This window comes from Chiroxiphia lanceolata, chromosome 8 (genome assembly GCF_009829145.1).
Source record: "Chiroxiphia lanceolata isolate bChiLan1 chromosome 8, bChiLan1.pri, whole genome shotgun sequence".
NCBI lineage: Eukaryota > Metazoa > Chordata > Aves > Passeriformes > Pipridae > Chiroxiphia > Chiroxiphia lanceolata.
The window spans coordinates 1,331,727-1,352,900 of NC_045644.1; the positions used below are offsets into that span (position 1 = coordinate 1,331,727).

Consider the following 21,174-nt stretch of genomic DNA (forward strand, 5'->3'; position numbering starts at 1 on the left):
ACCATAGCTGATAAATGTTTTTTTGGTGAAGAACTCTGCGAAAAGCTTTTTGGAAATCCAGTTTAGTTACACCCATCAGATCACCCTAACTCATGTTTGTTTTGACAGCTTCAGAGAACTCCAAGAGGAAGTCCTGGCTTACAATTCTTTTACAGAAGCTGTGTGCCTTTCCAGACAGAGGTAGATCATATTTACACAGGTGACCACTAACTGTACTGTTTCATGTATTTCCTGCTATTTTACCCAGTATGAGCAACAGGTTTACAGGCCTGCAGTGTAAAAGATCCTCAATGGAACCCTTCTAACTAACCTGCCACTTTCTGGTATCGAGCCAGTTTTAAGTGACCCAAGTCACCAAATGTATCACATAACCTCTGTTTCATCCTTGAATACAGCAGGAAGTCCTGGGTTGAGTCTCACCTTGCCCAGGTCATGTGTTTCTATTTCCTATGACACATTTCTCACACCTTTATAGCCATCCACATTTCAGACAGATCTTTTTCTGCCATCTAGAAGGGCTCTAGCAGTGGAATTCCTTCTGTTTCAGTGAGGACTAACACAGTTAATGAATTTAGTTTCTCCACAATGACCTCTCCTCCTCCAAACATTTAATCTTCCCTGAACATTTTCCAATTACAAGTCTTCCCACCTAAGACTTGGTTCACATACAGCTTAAGGGTCCTGTTTCAAATCAACTCCATTAATTAGAACAGACTTTTGCACTGAAACTGGAGGCTCAGAGGGTTTATAATACATTTATCCTTTTTTAGTTTCAAACAATAATATTTCCAACATCAGTATTTCATATATATATTTATATGTATGCACATGTGTATAGCAACACAGGAGTTCACATTCACTGAACTGTGAATGGACGTGGGTTTGTACCCTTCCTACTTTGTACCTTTTTCTCCTGATTCTTCAGACGTTCCTGAAGTTCCTTCTTTTCTTTTTCCAGCTGTTCAACTTGTTTAGCCATAATGAAGTCAGGATCCAATTCTTCAAGATCCTACAGTCAAGTAAAGTTATCAATACAAAACAAAGTAAACATTTTTTCTGTTGCAAACGTGATTTGTTTGTTTACTTATTTATTTAAGCTTCTCTGCAGTTTTCCCCTTTAACTTTTAAAATAATTTGCTTCAGGAACATTCTGTTTCTTTTCTTCTCTTCTGGGCAACTTGTATTTTATTTTTAAGAAGCTCTATAAAGCATTTGATGTTGATTTTTAATTGAGACACAGTCCAGATACTACAAAATTGGATGTGGAGGTCTATTTTGTATTTCAGATACCATTTAAGCAATAGGGGAGAGGGAAAAAAAACCAAAAAAACCACAATATAAAACCCCCCAAACAAAAAAAAATAAAAGGGACAACAAAACCTAAACCAATCAACCAAGCTGGATTTTACTCCTGCAGGTAAAAAAGGTGCCATCCAAACCCAGAATTCAGGTTTACTTACACCGTCTCACTTTTAAGAGAGGCTGTTTTTAAGACCAGTTACAGTATAAACCCAGCAAACCCCATGAAATTCAGGCAGCCCAGCAATGTAACACCAAAAGGGTAAGAAAATAACTCGAAGTCACTTACCTCAATATCAATATCTTTAAAGGCTTTGGCTCCCAGTTCAGTTTTCTTGATCTGCTCCAGGCGCTCCCGAACAGTCTTCTTTTTGATCTGCTCATGCTCCTGCAGGATCCGCTCCTTCTCCCTCTCCTTGGCCTCCTGGCGCAGCCTCTCCTCTTCAGCTTTCCGCACTTTCTGCAGCTCTGCCTCCCGTTGTTCCAGCTCTTCCTTCTCCCGCTGGATGTTCAGACTCTCCAGGCGCTCCTTTCTCTCCTCTATGGTCTGACGACGCGCCAGAATGCGCTGATGCTCCTTCCTCGAGTTTTTCAAGAAGGCGGTGACTGCCAGCTGATGTTGTTCCTCCTTCTCTTGCTGAATTTAAATTAAGAAGAAGACAATGATGTATGCTGCACCTCTTTAAAAAGGCACAAAAGACAGCAAATGCTCCTCAAAGAAAACTCAAAGTTCATTGTATTCTCCAAACTTGCCAACTGCACGGAAATACAAGTGTGATGGCAAATCTAATCCCTCATCCAAGTGGCATCCAAGGTAGTATCAACTGACTGGAACCCTGTTGTCTGTAAGAGACAATATTCTACAAAACGGTTTAGGTGTAACGGTTTACATTTTTCCACCCAAAAATATTGCACACCCAGATGTTACTGATAGTGAAATTCCTAACTGGAAGGGGCATGGGGGTCAATCCTGATTGACTCTGCACGTGTTTGCAGCAAGCATACCACCACATGGACTGTATTTCACCAAAGCTCCTTTGTTTTTAGAGTTTTGTTATTTTCCAGACACACTAATATAAGAGAAAAATATCCTAACTGACACGAAGCACTGTCTGTGAGATGATAAAAAGAATGAGTCACCAATTTAGGTATAAACATTGTATATAAACCCATTGTAATGACCTTATAAAAAGCACTAGGCTTCTAGATATTAGCATGTAGACTATTCTTTCAGCAGCCTTCTCCAGAGTACCCACACAGTTCTGTGTGGAGATTCATGCTGTACACATGAGGAGGTGTAATTGTGCCAGCTCCATCAAGCAGCAAAACACTGCAGCCCAATCAGCTCTCTACACTCCCCCAGTCATGCTGATCATGAAATGCAGTCGTGAAACGTGAGCTCCTTCAGAGGTATTTTTAGTAATCTGTCACTTCTAGGGCATTCAACAAAAACACACTCAAACATCCATGCTTTGTGGCAGATCTGCAGACATTTAAAGATAAATGCAGGTGCCAGAAACGGGAAAGTGAAAAGCTTTAGATGAATTTAACGATTTTGTGAGTTATAACAAATGTGACAAATTAAAAGTTCTTAAGCACTTGAAAAGACTGAAAAGTTTTGACCTGAATGATGAAGGAAAAAAGGATATCAACTTGTTCTGTAGCTTCTCTAACCGAACAGATTGATATTAAACTTGATACTGTTCCCCAATTTTACAGGCATAATGACCAGCACTTATGTCATTTATGTTATTCAGCTTCCTGTACCAACATATCAAGTGTGAGATTGTCGTTTCTGTCCATGAATGTACAGATAAAAGCATGGTTTTTTCTTTCAAAATGACCATCTGACTAATACCAATCACTAATTAAATCTTTTTAGGAGAAAACCTACATGGAAGTATTTTTTATCTTAAACACTATAAAACAGGTAATACGTGTTCAAACTAACACAAGTAAGTCAGCAGTAGGTGTCACGATACAGTTCTACTTTGTGTGTTTATATTTTAAGAAGTATTTCAACCTGTATAAAGAATCTAACATGGACATCTTGCAATCAGCCTTTTTTTCCCCATACGGAAAAAAATATTAGATATGTTTGCTACGAAATCTTTCATAAACACAAAGCAAAAGAAAAAATTACCACTGCTCTTGTAAGAGAAGTGAAGGTTTAACTTGCCACGAGCAAAGCATGCTGGAAATCCGAGGCTGATTTACACCTTGCTGCTACAGGGCTCTGGAGAACCTGAAATGTGAGTCCAACCTTGAAGCCAAGAGCCCCAGGGAGGAGAACAGGCAGTGACAAGGACAGGGCAGTTCTTGTGCTGGGGGATCTTTTGTTCGTGTTTTCAGATTCCACTCTAAAAGTTACATTCCAGGTTCTTCAAAACAGCAGTTTCTCCAGGAGGAATAAAGGAAGCAGGCTCTTGGATTTTCACATATGCATGCAACATTTTCAACAAATCCCATAGGCTCACCTATGGGAAAGTTATCATTTGGTATATCTTGCCTGATACATGCAAGACTGGCAACTCATGATTTTAATTATAACCAAACACTAACTAATGAGTTTTTTTAAGAATGATTTTGTTACAAGCACCAATAACTGACTACCACTAGGCTGAAAAAAATGAAAGTAAAATGAACATCTAATCTGAGAAAACACATTCATTAAAATATAAGCTTTGGCATAAAGTTTGAGTTATTAGCTTATGTTTCTATTTAATCCACAAACAGCCAAATGTAGCTCATCATTACTGTCAAATTAGAACAGAGATCGCTACCACAGTGCTCTGAAAAACAGAGCAATACACTTCTGAAAATGAAACAAATGTACAAGAGCACCTCCTCAAATCCTCGCAATGTCACATTAACTTAATTGTTTAGAGAGCTCACTGCCATTCCTGTGCCAAGGAAAGATAAAGCAAGGAACTCCTTCAAGTATGATCTCACAACTTCAAGACAAGCTTGCCTTGCTAAACCAGAGAAGCTGTTAGAGCTCTGCTAGAACAGGTGAGCATGTAGCAGATGCAGAAGGATACTTTATGACTAATAAATTCATGAATGCGACAATACATGTGTATGTATGAACACCTCAAGGATCAACTGTTTGTTCTGTAGGGATGGGACAGCAGAACAACACTGTTTACCACTGCACTGAGAACAGACTACTGGAAGGAATAGTTGATCAGACAAGTAAAAATTTAACAAAAGGATGGATAAAGGCAGCAGATGAACATCACACAGTGCACACAGGGAAAATGTCAGACTTTGTCAACATTTTCATAACACTTTAAACAACTTACCATTAAGTGAGGAGGCTTAATGACTGCAAGAGCCTTAGCCAGAGCTGAGGACATAGCAGTCAACTGGTTTCTAATCTGCTCAGAAGGCATGCTTTGGAGCTGAGGGCCTAGTGGGGCATCTTCTCTAGTACAGTAATTCAAGTCTGAACCAAAACTCAGTGTCCGGGTGGTGTGATCAAGGCGAACCTTCGCAAAAAAAAAAAGGGAAGGAAATGATTGTATTAATTATTGAACAATTTCTCTGTTGCTCTGCCTATGACCAATATGAGTCAACAGAAGCTATAAGCAGAAATTACTCTAAAAAAAAATTAGCTACACCGTTCTATGAGAAATGCCAAATTAGTAGGAGAAATATAGCACCATGAATAAAAAAAAAAAATCCTTCTTCCTGGAAAAGGCTGAAATTCCAATGATTCTATGAAATGAGCACTTCAAGACAAACCACTCTTGCCTCTTCCTCCACATCAGCAATACACAAAACAAGAACCCTAACTTTAGTGCAGGCAACTGTGACATATCTAAAAAATAAATTCAAGTTGTGTGTTAACCTAAGTGAATTAATTCAGCTTCATCTAAAAACCTAAATGGATAATTACTAAGCAACCTCAACTAAAAACTACCTGCACCTCGTTGTTGTTCTCTCAACATGGACACTACCAACAATGCAATCTTCACACATCAGTGCACACCTCAGACACTGGTGCTTCACTTCAGTCCCTTGGTGAGACACAAACCAATGTCAGCAAGTGCTGGCTTTTCAGTCTTGCACAACTAATGCAGCACAGGCAGCAATTCCATCCCTGTTTGTTAAACCTGCTTCAGGATATGCTGGACTAAATGACTGGGGCTCACAGGGCAAATTTCCACAAATTTTATTTTCAACTTCTAGTTCTACTGGACTTATATTAACGGCTGTTGGCCTAAATAAAAAATACACACCAGAATGCAAATAATCTTCAGTTCTTAATATATTGTCACATGCATCTTTTACTCTAGCTTATCCCCATCTATCAGAATCAATTCTTTTCCTTGGGTTACACGTCAGCCAGCTCATTTGCATCCCATGTAATTAATGTGAGCCCATTCATAACTTCTCATGAGCCTTTTTACAGCACCTACTTGTAGGTCACAGTGCCTGGCAGCATCCACGATACAACGCTCCAGCGTGAAAGCATCCACGAAAGGAACCAGGGTACACAGGCGAGCAAACTCAATGCTTTGATAAATCTGGGCCACCTGAGTGGGAACAGAACCATCAGGCATTTTTTCTCAACAAAAAGAAATCAGAAACATAAGTTGTTGTACAGGCCTTAGAGTTAATTTACCAAACTGTCAACAAATGAATGTATACATAATAATACGATTGCAAATGCTCTTTCAGGATTTTATTTCTGTACTGTATTCAAGATTAAATGCCATTCCTGCATGGCTGCTTTGTCTGAAGGAGACTGGCAGCAGTAACTACACACAGCTATGCTGCTAATTAGCCTTCAACTGTTTCTTTAGCACACCAGAAATAACACTGCTCTCACTTGTCACGAAAGCAGGTCAATGAAATGTGCATCCTGTAAAACACTTAGATACAAAAAAAATCAAAATAAACCAAAAACCAAAGCAAAAGACCTTACTCCAAAGCAAAGTTTTAAGAAACTAGGTAAGCAACGAAGAAAAAATAGGCAAGGGATTACACCACTGTACCCCACTACCAAGAACAGCTACTATGGCTGTACCTAAACAACATACAAACCAAAGATACAGGTTATATACTGGGGAAAAAAAAAACACCTCAAAATCATAATGGTCTTCTATTATGAAAAAAAATTACTTCAGCATGAAAGTTTCCAACTTCCTCTCCTTCCAAAGCATTTACTAACTTATGTATACTTGGGAACATATATTTTGTTTACTCGTACCTGCTGCAGAAGGCGAAGAATGGTATTGTTTTGCAGGTGAGGAACATAGAGCTGCAGTTCAGGTTCCTTTTCAGCTTGGTCTTTCACCCAGTTGAGAACCTATCAAAAGTCTGAAAAGTTACTCCATCTGCATTGACCCGTACAAACTTCACCATTAAAGTACAAAGCATGGCTCATAAATATTTCTGGTTTACACCCTATGAAACAGCAGCACTTCTGCCCAGAGACTGCAGTGTTTTACTGAAGAGCATCTTCTGATAAAACACTCATTCATAATGGACAGCTAACAGGTTTTGTATGAAGGCGACTGACAGTACTGGCAACGTTTACCACACTGCTAATTTACCTTCAAGTTCTTTTTAGCACCTCAATTATCTTTGTTCCCACTATTGAAGAAAAAGAACATGATGTGCTTCATCAATTGCAAAATTTGCACTAACCTAATCAACAGCTCTCACGTTATTCTACCTCCCAAGCCTCTGCATTTTTACAGTGAAAAGTCATTGGTAAATCTTTCCACTTTGCACACAACCCACTCGCCTGCACGTGCGTGCACATAGTTTTCTCACTTTCCATATTTAAACAGAATTAACTATCACCTCCACCAAAAAATACTTCTGATACATTCCCAAAACTCTGCATCTTTATGGGACCCTCTGAAGAGCACCCTAGAGACCTGAGTGAATTTTCATTCTGTTTCAATAACATGGTGCAACTCGTGTATCACATCATCACAACGGAACCCGATCAAATCAAGCCTACTTTTGAAAAATCTGGCAACAGAAGATGCTAGTTGATATTTACCACAAATCAATATTCAAATAACAGACTATTAGTCAAGACCAGTTACCACACAGAGCTGCAAAACCTACCTTGCTGACACGGGCACTTAACTTGAGCGGGTGAAAGTCTACTTCAAGCCAATTGTAAAGTTCTTTCACTTCTGGGACAACATATTGCACTACGTTGAATCTGACCTACAGTCAACAAAAAAAATCCAAAGATCTCAAAATAAATGCAATATTAACCAACAGTTATGCTTCAAGACTTCCATATTCAAGAAGTTAAACAGGCACCACATGTACATTTTAATACAGATTACTTCTCATTACAACATTCTTAACTGCAGTGACAGTAACTCTACACTACATCGCTTAAATGTATTTAAAAATGGAAAAGGAGACATAAAACATATAAACAAGGTAAACAAACTAGAGCACCATCCTCAACTTAGTCATTTCCAAGACACAAGGCCTAACACACCTGTAGGCCCACAACCTAAAATCCTAGCCCAAACTAAAATCACACATCTCTATTCATGATTAAATTTCTGAAGCCTTAAGTTGTGGTTTCAAGGCAAACTGGAGAGGTACTGGAAGAAGAATTAACTTACATTGCAAAATGAGCTTTGAATGTATGTTTTAGACATGCATGTGAAGGACTGAGAAAAATTCAACCATTCTCTGAAAATAGCTATGATGATGTCTGATTTGTTTACGAGTATCTGGGGGGGTCTGAGCATAGATCAATCCAGCCTCCCTTCAAATTAAACACAAGAAAGTTTTCATAATCACTTAGATTTGCATGGTCTGCCATTTGATATATCACCTGTGTTATCCAAAATACATTTAATAAAGAAACATTTGGTTCAGTTAATTACACACCTTAGAGTAGGAAACAAAAAACCAAAATTCTAGTTCACAACTCATTTCAGACCCCTCAGAATTTCAAAACGACATTTGTTGCTTGGGTGACATAAAGGACAATATGGAATCTGACTCTTCAGTGCACACAAGAATTCACTGTCACTGCCATTCCCAAACAGTCCCTGTGAATCTGCAAGTTTAACGCTGCACCCTAAGTCACACAACGAACCAAACTGCTCTCCCCCAACCAGGCACAGTGCTCCAGAAGGAAAACAGGATTCAGAAGGAAAACAGGCTGCTCCCCTGGCCAGCAGCACCTACCATATCATTGATGAGACTGGCACGTGTGGGTGGGGCCTGCAGCCCCAGCAGGGTTGCCAGGCGCCGCTGTTTCTCCACGATGATGCCATCCATGTCCAGGAGGCGAGCGATATCCGTCCTCTCAGGAGTTATAGGGATTGACAGAGTGGCCAAAAGGACTCGAGTAGACATCCTGTTGACAGAGTAGAAGCACAAGAGATGAACTGCAAGAGAACACTTAATAATTCCTGTTCATGTATGTGCTAATTCAAGAGAGGAACAAGTAGCATTTATGATGCAAAACTGTGTAAAAATACCAGCAATAACCAAGATGCCACCTGCACCATGAGAGGACAGAATGCAGTGTTCCTCAGGAACAAGAGGAAAGAGTTTTGTAACTTTTATATGCATATACACAAAGAAATTATAAAGAAATTTAAGCTGCCTCTGTAAATCCCGAAACACTATAAAGTAATGAAAAAGGCACAAAGCAGCACCTTTAAAAACTTCTTTTAGATGCAAATTCATCCCAGTCATTTTGAATGAATTTATCTTTAAAATTTACAGTGTAAGACAGATGTACTTTCTGATGTAACAAAACAAGTGGCATTAAATACTTAAATTCTGGTCTTAGTACCCAAGTGAACAGGAATGTAAGAATTTCCATCAAGTATTATTACGACCAGGTTTTGCTTCTATAAAGGCCTGTAGATGAACTTCAGAGGTTAAAGCAGTCAATGATTCTGCACACCTCAAAAGCCTTGCCAGTTCATCCCTATTACCAAAAAATTAAAGGCCCTTTGCCCATGCAGATTTTTATACATTCAGAAGTTTACATTAGCTACCATGAAATCTTGTGAAATAAATGTCACCACTCAGAAGAGGAAAAAGGAAACAAAAAACCCAGATACTCATTGACTTGCTTAGCTTCCAAGGCAGTAAGAGAAAGAAGCTTCACTAAGGTGATCCTGGTGTTCACAATACTTACACTGTAGCTCTGTAAAACATCCTTCTTGCTCTAGATTTCTTTTGAGGCAATTAGTAGTGGCCAATTTAGGCAGAGCTGCTCATAGGTCATGCCTGTCATCTGCTTCTTTTGGGGTACATTTTAGTTTATTTTTGAACCTAGGGGGTTAAAATTAGAACCTAAGATCACACTATATATCCTTCCCCACCTCTGCATCTCCTCTTGTGTGAGATTCTTTCGCATTTCTCTTGATAAGTGATAAAGTCGGTGAAGGGTGGATGCATGAAAGAGAGCATTTCCTGATTTCCAGAAGACAGTTGAAACTTTGTGATAGTAATTTGCCATCAGCTGTGGCTTGGGTGGTTTCTTAGACAGTGCAAATAGTCCATGAATATCTTCCACTGCTTTGAAAGCTTCCTAAAGAGAAAAAAAAAACAAATACACTTTTAGGAAGTTTTTCGCAACACCCTCAAAAAAAAAAGAAAAATATTAATTCATTAAAGGTTATAAGACTTCAGTTTTGTCAGCTACCTGAAATTAAATACTCCTTTCCTAATAAAGAAATCATTTGGACATATTGCAACTCCATTAACTATATGCTTGGAATTTAATGATTAGTTTGTGTAATTTTTCAAAAACTTGTTTCTTTCAGATTTTCAAGCTACAAACCAAACAGAGAAATAAAAAAAAAAACAAAAATGAAACAACAAAAGTTCTACTGTTTTACTACTATAACAATTGTACTATTTATTGGCTTTAGCATTTTTCATAAAAATAGTTTTTGTGATGATCAAAAAAGGGTATAGTTTCCCTAAAACACAGGAAAACTTGGAAATGCCTTTGATGTAATTATCTAAACCCCTAAAATGGAAACAGCACAACAGAGAACATTCTCCAAATTCACAAACCCAAAAAACTACAGCCTTGGCTTTTAAGGAATTGGTTTTTTAAGGAATTCGATGTTAGAAATGTTGGCAGAGGTGAAGCTGTCATCACAGAATCATAGAATCACAGAATCAACTGGGTTGGAAGGGACCTCTGAGATCATCCAGTCCAACCCTTGATCCAACCCTGCTGTGGTTCCCAGCCCATGGCACTGATGCCACATCCAGTCTCATCCTAAAAACCTCCAGGGATGGAGAATCCACCACTTCCCTGGGCAGCCCATTCCAATGGCTGAGCACCCTCTCTGCAAAGAAATTCTTCCTAATATCCAACCTAACCCTCCCCTGGCACAGCTGAAGACCGAGCCCTCTTGTCTTGCTGATGGTTGCCTGGGAAAAGAGACCAACCCCCCCCTGGCTCCCCCCTCCTGTCAGGGAGTTGTAGAGAGTGAGGAGGTCTCCCCTGAGCCTCCTCTTCTCCAGGCTCCTCACTGTCACAACTCCAAGTGACTTCAGCTACTCTACCATTTACTGCTCCCAGCAAAGCTTGGTTTGAAAGGCAGGACCACCAGATGAAGCATTCAACGTGCAAGTAGCACCATGTTCTAGACATTAAAACTTCATTCTTTAGCTATCATCCTTTCTCCACCTTGCTACATGCACCATGGAACGTGAACTGCACGGAGCAGGTTCTGGCAAGGCTGGAGGGCACAGTGTGACAGGGAGAGTCCCGTGCATACCTGCCACAGCTCCATGCTGATGGCACTGTCGAGCTGCACAAGCCTGGTCTCCAGGTGCATGGACTGGCTGTCGGGATTGTTGAGGTTGATGGCTGTGCTTTGGTTGTGGTGGCGCTGGATCTGCCCCAGGTGCATGCGCAGGTTGTCGCAGAGCTTACGGAACTCGGCTTTGCGCGTGTACTGCAGGCAGAACTTGAAAGCTGCAGCAATGAACAACACAAATTAAGGACGTGCACTAATGGGGACTTCATGGTAGTTCTAAACAGGATTCAAATATGTAAATCAGTACATTTAAAGAACCTTCATTTGCAGTCAAAAGATATGTCAAACATGATATAATCTGTCACACATAATGAATAAGTGACAGTGCAGAGAACTTCCATCTTGACCTCAAAAAATGAAGATGTTTCTACACAATTAAGCCTAATGAGCATAGAGAACACTTAAGAGTCTCCTTAAAAATGTTGTAATTTATGCACTGATTCTAGCTTTTATTTTGAACTAAGAGTAAATAAAATCCTGTGTATGGCACAAATTCAAATTTTGGCTTTGTAAAATGTAAAATTCTCAAGTCATCTAAATATGGTAAAGTTAAATAAAGCTTTCAAATGACTGGAAATGACACAGAAAAAAAAATTGTCTTTGATCCCATAGTTCCTCTCAAAAATCAGTTTTGCTCTGCCACTGTCAGTCTGGAAATTCTAGAATGTCTCTACTAAAAACAGACGCAAAAGGAAGCCTTGACACTGTTGCACAAAGGCTTAAATACACCGAAGCACCTAGAACTCACCTGACAGTCATCTTTCCTGAGGTACTTGCACAATTTGGACCCAGAGTTGCAAATCTAACAGACTTTTTTCAGAAATACCAAGTCCTAAGTGATACATACAAACATTTGCAGAACCACAGTCTCGTAACTCTGACTTTCTGAATCCAATGAAGGAGTTGGAAGACAGTGAATGGATCTATTATTCTGATAAAGAGTCATCTGATGACGAGGAAGTAACATTTCTGACCCCTAATTAAAACTGAAACCACAGACGATGGTCAGCATTAGCAAACTGCTACTAAAATGGTGCCATATTCAGTGACCAAGATATCAAAGTTCCAGAATAAGTACAGCAGCTGTGCACAGGATAAAAACATTTGGCGTGATCCTGACAATGGAGAACCAGGGAAAGATGACTCTTTATCTCCTGCAACCCCATTTGAGTCTACTGGACCTCGGGGTGGAGTGGGAAATCACACACAAAAAATGATCTCATCTGATCCAATCTAGGTCGCTGATTTGCAAGAGTATTACGGCCACAATCCAGGGGAGACTGAAATCCAGCAAGTGGAATCCTATAATACACACGAAATAATGGCCCAGACATTCAGATTCCAGTTGGTTCTCACCAGCAATTAATAAATATGGTGTGAGACACTGTATCAGTAATAGTTGGGTTGGAACCACCTTGGGGCGGTGTGTGTGTGTGTGGAGGGGGGAAGGGATGGGTCGAACTCAGGGAGGTACTTATCTCTCATGGCAGCCACTGGAGCTCACAGGAGAAAGCCCTGGAGCAGCTGCCAGTTAAAAGCAGCCAGGAAAACTTCAACACACCACACTCCTGGAGCCCCTAACCCAGCCTCAGATTGGCAAGGACAATGAGAACACTTCTCTCTTCTTGCTCCCTCTTCTTCTCTTTCTTTGCTCCTTTCTTGATGTTTTGGGCAGCTCGAAGCTGGAGGGATTGGATTTTGACTAAGTGTTGTGCATTAGTAAGTATGTGCTGGGTCAGTACTCTGGTGCAATGTTTTGCCTGGATTGTATGACACCCTTTTGAACTTTTGCCACGTTCCCTTATTTTCTCCCCTAAATTATCAGTTAGAGTACCTCTCGAGGAAAAGTCTGTGGCTTCTTCTCTTGGCAGTGCCCTCACTCCATGCGACACCTGCACTCCCTGATTCAAGGATTGCTGGTGTGTCACAGTGCTGGGTTTTGGCTGTGATGTGAGATGGAATTTCTGAAGTTCTAGTTGATTTGGCCCCACTAAGAGCTGTGGTACCCAGTACTGCAAACCCTACAAGCAGCTAAATTTTGCAGAACTGGTAACTAAAACTCGGAGTGTCCCACTCATGGATGGCAACTCCAGATGTAAAAGAAGTGGGGTTTATGATTCCATGCTGGGAATATGACAAGGCTCAACTGGCCACTACCTGTAAGGGAGGGCAATACACCTTCAGCAGACCCACACAGGGCTATAAACATTCACCCATGATTGCACATGCTGTGCTTGCCAAACTTTTACAGGTAGTTCCACTCCCTCCAGACATGAAATTATGTAATACTCTAATCACAATCCCCCCCAAAAAGGTGGAGGAATAGCAACAGCAGTGCAGCAAGTACTTCATAAAGCAGAAGTAGAGATTCCACTTGAGGAATGCCAAGGCCAAACTGGACCAGATGGACTAAAGAGATCTTTGTTATTCAGCCTGACTGCATTTAAAGAGACAAGACAGAGATGTTCTGAATGGGAAAATGGACTTTTGTCATCAGTCTGAGCTGTTAAACAACGTGAGCCACTAAGGGGTAACTTGTCCAGACAAACCCTCTCTCCCTTTCCCTCTCTCTGTTCTCTTCTCTTCCCTTTTCAATGGATCACCAAGTCCACACTGGTGTTTGAGCCACAGGGTGATGTAGAAGCCTAGAAGACAACTGAGCTAATGCATGTCTCAAACATGGACAGCTGGATAGCCGTGGAGACAACCCAGGATTGTTGGAAAAAACAACCAAGGAGTGTTGGTAGTAACACACTGTGAGAAAGAACAGGATGTGGCTGGAAAAGGGGCCATACAGGGGTAGGGCAGCACTTTTCTAGGACAAAGGTCCTTGTTCTGGCTCCTGGAGATAAGCACAGTAGAGTGCAGGCACAGGAATGAGGCTGAGAAGCAGGGATGGACTGTAGGGGGGGACCAAGACCATCCAAGACTCCTGAGGTCCTCTGACCCATTTCCAGAAAGGCCCAGAAGAATGGACTGTGCACGATAACTGATTTACACAGAAAGTGAGAAATTGATCTCCAGGGTGGGGAAAACTTATCTGTAAAAAGGTTCCCTCCCACATGCACCCCAGAACCCTGGGCACCCCATCAGCTGGGTTGACATGGGAGCCAGGATCTCTCTGTTTATCCCTTTATTCCTCTCTCTCCCCTTTTCAACTCCTCTCTCTCTCTCTTCTCTTTCACCCTATCCCTTTATCTGAAGTGCACAGCTGTGTGCTTACCCTGGGAGCTCAGGGACTAACATGCCAATTTCCACGCCAAGTGTGTAATTTACTAATAAAACTTCATGAGCTTTTGGGGACCCTCTGACTTTTGTTGTTCCTTTCAACCACGAGCATCTGTGAACCTTGGATGCTCCCTTTCCCCTAAGGGTGGGACACCACATCACTATACTTAAAGTTTCCATCTTTTGGACCTACCTTGCTGTGCAATGTCATGGTACAGGCGTTCCACTCGAGAATTATTTCGGAGAAGATCCAAACACTGTCTGTAGGATTCCCATAGAAATTTAACCCAGGGTGTCAAAAGCAGTCGGTCAGTACGATCCTGAGTGTCTTCTCCACTTACAGCACTCAGAAGAACACTATAGTCAGGGCAGGGGGTAAGGAAAAACAAAAAAAAAACAAAAGTGGGTTACTCCCTACAATTCTCATCAATTTTTCTGGACAAATCTGAACAGAAAATTGCTGCTGAACAGTCTGTTGCTTATTTTCAAACTGGTCCCTCAGATGGCTCCCTTTCCCTTTAAAGGACAGAGATAATGTCCTTGCTTTTAAGTTTCAAAATCTAGCCCCTGCATATACAACTGACACGTCCAAGCTCCAGAGCTAACAGACTTCAGAAACTTCTGAAGTAAGCCAAAGGAAATGAACCCCAGGATTTTCACCTTCCCTTTTCTACTAGGGAGCTGTGCACTGGACCTCTGCTAGAGTCAGATATCACTGTCAATACAGACACTTTCATACTTGCTCAGAGCTCCTTTTTAGCCACCAGCAACACTGCCAGAGTTCACTTCTTGTTGACATGTGACACAGAGGCACTGTGTGCCTTACAATCTACAGACATCGAAAACCAGAACACTTAAAATATCAAATCCTTTAAAAATTTTGATAAGAAAAAGATGCTTAAATAAATGTCAAAAGCAAGATGTGTTAATCTTGTATTTAGTGGCCATAACTTCTGTCCCTCATCAGAGAAATACAAGATTGGTGAAAGGATTCCTGAGACACTGAGACCAACTCAGTGCTATGTCTCACATGGTCCCTTTATGCTGAACAGTCCACCCACCATGACAAACTGACAAAGAATCACCTTCCCTAAGCCTTCATTTTTAAAATTCTTTTTGAACTATGCTTCTAATATAAACTCTCAACTCTGGTAGCTCTTTTCTACTACACCATTTCCAGTTCTAATTTGCTTCCTTGAGCACCAGTACTATGTGTAATATTAAACACACCATCAGTGGTTTCTCCAACAGATCGAGTGGTGAATCCAGCAGAAAAGCATGAGAAGATTAGAAAACAGGACCTAGAGAACAACAAAGAAACTGTGCTTGTTCAGATAAAGAACTGTCATTGAAAACACACATTCTCTAGTCCTCAGTTAAGGAAAGGAGAACAAGAAAAAGAGCAGGCAGTCCATCTTCACTGTTTAACTATTAGTGGGATTCCTCTGTAAGAATTTCAGGCTCTGGAAAAAACATGAATGGCACTGCCATCCTGGAACAACTACTGAAGACAGGTCTGGAACCTTTTTTTTTTTTGCAACCAACTTCTCCCAGAGAGCTCTGCTGTCAACATATAAATCCACAGCCTTCTACTCCAGGTCTTTATGAGTATTACTTGACTACTATAACTCTATTCCTACACAGGACAAATAACCTCTGCTTCAATAATTTCTTCCCATTTTCTATCATCAGAAGATAAAACTTTTACTTTTTTAGTTCCTGTGCAAAGATTTTAACTGAAAGAATTCCCACTAACTTCATTCTTGCTTCCTGTCTCCTTTTGTCAGTACATGTCATCAGTCTTTCACTGGGCAATGTCTTAGTCCCCTTCCAATTCAGCTGCAAACATCTCTTCTGGTAGGGATCAATAGCTTCACTTTTCCCCAGATTAGAAGTCTGGCCCCTTCCAAACTCAGCTGGAATGCTTTAAGACATTTCTTCACCCCTGCCTTGTTACCCCTTTTCCACAGATGTCACCCACACATCTCTGTCCTCTGAGTTAACGTGAGCATTCCCTACATCACCAGGCTCTAGGAGCTAACATCACTTTGCCTGAAGCAGAATAGGAAGTTCTCCCACAAAACACTCTGACTACACAACGACTTCTCAGAGCTGGAGACTTGTTTCACCCTGACCCGGCACTACTTGCCAGGGAAGATCTACACACACAGCCTAAAGCAGATGCATTTACTGATCCTTTTTTCCATTCCTCTCTGTTATCATTATCCATCCAATTAATTCTAACTCTGAATGTACTTTTTATGCCCTTTCTTCTATTATTTCATCAGTTACCCAAGCAATTATAAAGTCACATTTGCTTTGGTTTGTACATGCACAATGTGGTCAGAAAAACCGGAGGTTATCAGATACAGGAATTACATTGGTCTAACATCATTAACAGCGTTTATACATCAACTGGTAATGAGAAGCTTTCCATAATAAACTCTCCAATACCACTACAGATGCAAATCAGAGCAGACACTAGAAAGCAGTGACCCAACTCACAGAACCATTCCCACAAATTTTCTATTCTTTACTACTTACTTTCTTTACTTTTCTTTACTCTGACTCAGGATTTTGTTCAATGCAAAATTCCTACTTTCCCCCTACTTTGAAAACCTCTAACCCATCACTAGTATTCCATTTCAAATCCACCACATTTATATCTCAGCTTTGTGAATGAAAATAAGCATACTTTCTGTGAATTGCTACATTTTAAAGACAGACTGCCCACCTTTCTGGAGTTTGAATGTTATCCAAGTCTTCTATGTCCAGCACCATCTGCTGGGATTCCTCCTTAGCTGCTTCTGTTTTTTCTTCAGCTAATTTTAAATAGGCTCGAACAACATCCTCCAAAGACTTGATGTTAACCTACACCAAAGGCAAAAAAATGGGAAGATGTTTCCACCCACAACAGGCAGCAAATATTTAAAATGTAAACGCTACAAACCCAAGAGCATCTAAAAGGCGGATTAATTCTAACTCAAGACGATTCAGTTACTTTTAGATTGTATCGGCTGACAGATACCATGCTTGCTATAAACAAATAAAACAAAAAATCAGAAACTGTACCTGCTGGCAAATATTCTTGTACTGGTACAGTCCTTCCTTTGCCAGATGACTCTTGCGGAGATCCACACAGAGCTCCAGGTACTTCAGCATAATCGGCTCGTGGATTTTCTGCCATGTTCGGTGTTTCTTACTTTTCATAACATCATAGAGAACATCGAGGGCAGGCTGCTTTTTGCCAACCTCAAGGAATTCTGAAAGTAAAATCCCAGTCAGCAAAAGACTTGCACACCAGAAGATGCATTTTTTTTATGCTTAACACAAGAAACTTTCAGAATTTAATTAACTGTACCCAAAGCTCATTGATGGTTTGTTTTAGTGCCAGTCGTTCAATGACATAAGTAGCAAACAAACCTCTCCATTTACATGGAAACCTCAGGATAGGGGAGAGGTCTCTCCATCCATCCCGGCATGACTGAGCACTTCAAACACAGTAGTAAAATACACACATCCACTTGTTAAGCTGGTTTCAGAGGCAGGGAGGAAAGAGGGAGGGGAGTCAGGGAGCAAAAGGAACAAGGAAGGGAGGGAAGGAGGAAGGAATGGAGGGAAGGAGGGAGGAAAATACCTTCACTCGGGAAAGTTTTAGTGTTTATGGGTTTGTTGTTTTTTTTTAACTCAGAGTGGTCTCGCACTTCAGTTTAAGTAAGTTACACCAAAAGCTGCTGCAGTTCAGCTGAAGGGTCAAACACTTTTTAAACCAGCCTTGCTGCTGGAACTAGTGGTCCATTTATTCATCCCTAAGCAGCTGTTCTTACTAACAGGAGCTCTCAGCACCACAGCAACTCCCACCCCTGACATCCCACACATTCTGCTCAGCACAAAACCCAGCAAACCGCCCACAAGCAAACACCAAGGCAGCAACCCACACACACAGACCCCACACTAAATGTGCTCCTCACTGCAGCAAAGCAGGAGAAATGAACACTGAGAATGGGAAGCAAACAGGTTTAAAAGATAAGGGGAAGTGAAGTACAGCCAGTGGGAAACGTGTTTATTCTTAAAGGCTGAGGGGTGGAGCCAGTACTTCCCATGAAGTACTTCAGAAAGCACTACATTGCTAAGAAATAATGGCAGAAACAACTAAAGTAGGGGCCTGCCCAAGGTGCTCAGACATCAGACAGAGCTTCCCAGTTTTGGAATCTCAAAAGTGAAGCTAAAACATAGCAAAAGATGTAGTTTGAAAGCAGCAGTGTGATTTTAATCTAAAAACCACCATAGCACGTATTCAGGGCTCGGTTTATGTAAAAAAATGAGCTTGCATAAGATGAACAAGTTCCTTTCTAGAAAAAGCACCCTGATACAGTTGAAGATAATTAAGGCTACAGTGTGGCAGTATCCAGCAGTACTTTTACTCACCAAGGGAATTTTAATAAAGCTGTCCTCCAACCCATAATTTACACTGCTATTCTATCTCAATGCTGCTTTTCAGACAATTACTGCTCAGCTCTACATTTTATTTAAGAAAACACACTTGAAAGGCAAGTTTAATCCTGCAACAACGCCAGGGCATTCCAACCACAGCTCTCAGTGGTCAATAACCAACTGGACAAAGCACAAAACTAATTCATATTGTTTTGAAACTTTTAATTAACTCTGGCCAAGCAGGTTCTTACCAGTAAGTCAAATAATTAAGGTTAATTTAAAAGACACTTCAGTAAAAGCACAAAGTGAACCTGAAGAGCCCAATACAGCACACACCACCATGCCTTGCAGAAGGAACTGTAAGTTATGGACACTCAGATCTGTAACACACAAATTGCAAAGCTCAGCCCATAAACAGCTGCCAGTTACATTTTTTCCATTTTTTTTTTCTTTTATACCACTTAAAATGCTAAAAGGTAGCCAAAAGAGCAACTGAAGCTCTGAGTGGCCAAGAAGTAGCTGATACACATCAACAACTGACCTACTGCTAACCCAAAATCCTGAATTAAGCTCAGTTTTCAACGTGAGAAAATGTATGTCATTACAGGAGGTGACATGTCATTACAGGAGGTGACAAAGATGTCACGTGCTTTGCAGTATCTCTAAGAGTGAGCAAGCTCAGTATCTGCCACAATAAAACACTCCCCAAAGGTGATTCCATCCTTGACTACAAAGCAATGCCAGATGTTAACAAACACTGAGGGTTGACCTTGACCTACATTTACCATTTATTAGGAAAAAACGGCCATTCTTACATATCTGTACATAAAATCATTCAAGCTCTTCATATTTCTGAACATCACCTTTGTATGGTGAAGTCACTGAGAACATGGAGCATTAAATGACCCTAATGCTCACCTGACCCTTACATATAAAATCCACTCTGGAAACCACACTGAATGTTCCAATTTGAAATGTCAGTTTAACGTTAAGCTGCTTCCCACAACACAAAACCTCCCTCAGGTACCACTTTCCACCCTTTGTTATGCTCGGCCATGATAAGATTGAGCCCCTGCAAGACTTGACACTGCTTGTCATGCTTTGTGTTCAGCCCACTGAAATTCAGGGCTGTGCCAGCGTTTGTCTGGAGAACACTCCCTTCAGTTCCCACCCTTCAGTTCAACCAGAGTCCTTCAGTTCATCAGAATTATTTACACTTGCAGCAGCACAAGAAATGTGAATTTAAATAAATACCAGGAATGCATCAACATTTGAACAGTTTAAGGTCAAAGTAACCAGAAATGTGACTTGTGCACCAAGTACAATTTACTCTACCCAAGAATTCTGAAGTTTAACTGGTGTTTATATACTACTGTACATGCATCTTTTCCAGTAACAGGACTGATGCAACACAGCTTCACCCTGGAAAGCTGACTGATTTTATCTCTCATCTCAATTAGAAGCCGATTTTATCTTTCGTCTTTTACCTCTGCGGGAAAGATTTTCCGGCGAATTTTAGGTTAGTAACTTTGGGGACGTGCGCTACTTTTATTTGGAAAGCGCCACATTCCTAAGAAATAATGGCAGAAACGATTAAAGCAGGGGCCTGCTCAAGGCGCTCAGACATCAGGCGGAGCTTCCCGGTTCTGGAATCTCAAAGGCGAAGTTAAAACACGGCAAAAGATGTAAGTTTGTTCAAATACTAAGCACTGGAATCACGCACAGACCCCCACGGCCTCCCCAAGCTGCCGCTTCAAGACCGGCAATTTGTGGACGCCTTTAAGCGCCATCCCTGCGACAGCGAAGGGTCTACACGGCCTCAAAATAGAATATTATTTAAAAAAAAAAAAAAAAGATACTATTAATAAAAAAAGAAAACAGAAGCCAGCTGACAAATATAAAACCGGGCTGGTTGTGTGCCAGTCGGGATTGCCGGCCTGTCTTCCAGGGGCAAGCGAAGGCGCCTGGCCATTCGCATCCTCACCGCAGTCACATGAAGGACGGGGGCCATTACGCGCCGAGCCCACACGGGGCTGGCACGGCCTCACCGCGGCCCCGAGCCCGCCCGGACGGGCGGGCTCGGGGCCGCGGTGAGGCCGTGCCAGCCCCGCGGTGTCCGTGAGGCGGGGCCGGGCCTCCCTCTCCCTTCACCGCCACCCTCAACCCCCGCCATGCGGCCCGGCCCGGCCCTGCCCTGCCCCGCGCGGGTAAGCTCGCCGTGGCGGGCTGCGGGTTTTGTGAGGGCGCAAACTGACCGTTCGCCCGCTTCAGAGCGTTCTCGGGCCGCTGGAAGTACACCGGCATGATGGCGGCGGCGGCGGCGGCGGCTCCTCACGGGGACGGGGGCGGCGGCGGCGGCGGCTCCTGAGCTCCAGCCAGGCGGCGCGCGCGGCCGGAAAGGGAGGGAGCGCCCGGG

General features: G+C 41.6%; 1 protein-coding gene and 1 non-coding gene across 4 annotated transcripts in view; both read right to left on the reverse strand.

Annotated features, from left to right (window-relative positions):
• The window catches only part of EIF3A (eukaryotic translation initiation factor 3 subunit A), a 36,510-nt gene extending 15,355 nt beyond the window's left edge, over positions 1-21,155 (reverse strand). For 2 of the 3 annotated variants that reach the window (XM_032694922.1, XM_032694921.1), the window contains exons 1-13: positions 21,014-21,132; positions 17,397-17,587; positions 17,059-17,195; positions 14,518-14,681; positions 11,055-11,254; positions 9,639-9,847; positions 8,485-8,656; positions 7,390-7,494; positions 6,518-6,616; positions 5,724-5,840; positions 4,605-4,790; positions 1,589-1,936; positions 905-1,009 (exon numbers count right to left, since the gene is read on the reverse strand). In XM_032694922.1, coding sequence (XP_032550813.1) covers positions 905-1,009; positions 1,589-1,936; positions 4,605-4,790; positions 5,724-5,840; positions 6,518-6,616; positions 7,390-7,494; positions 8,485-8,656; positions 9,639-9,847; positions 11,055-11,254; positions 14,518-14,681; positions 17,059-17,195; positions 17,397-17,587; positions 21,014-21,062 — 2,082 coding nt within the window. In that variant the 5' untranslated portion in view covers positions 21,063-21,132. Of the gene's footprint in view, positions 1-904; positions 1,010-1,588; positions 1,937-4,604; positions 4,791-5,723; positions 5,841-6,517; positions 6,617-7,389; positions 7,495-8,484; positions 8,657-9,638; positions 9,848-11,054; positions 11,255-14,517; positions 14,682-17,058; positions 17,196-17,396; positions 17,588-21,013 lie in introns of all 3 variants that reach the window. The other variant, XM_032694920.1, reaches the window with a different exon arrangement.
• Positions 6,037-6,168, reverse strand: LOC116790629. Its single transcript, XR_004358429.1, has one exon. It is a non-coding gene; the product is annotated as a small nucleolar RNA SNORA19 (small nucleolar RNA).
• Positions 21,156-21,174: the final 19 nt, after the last annotated feature.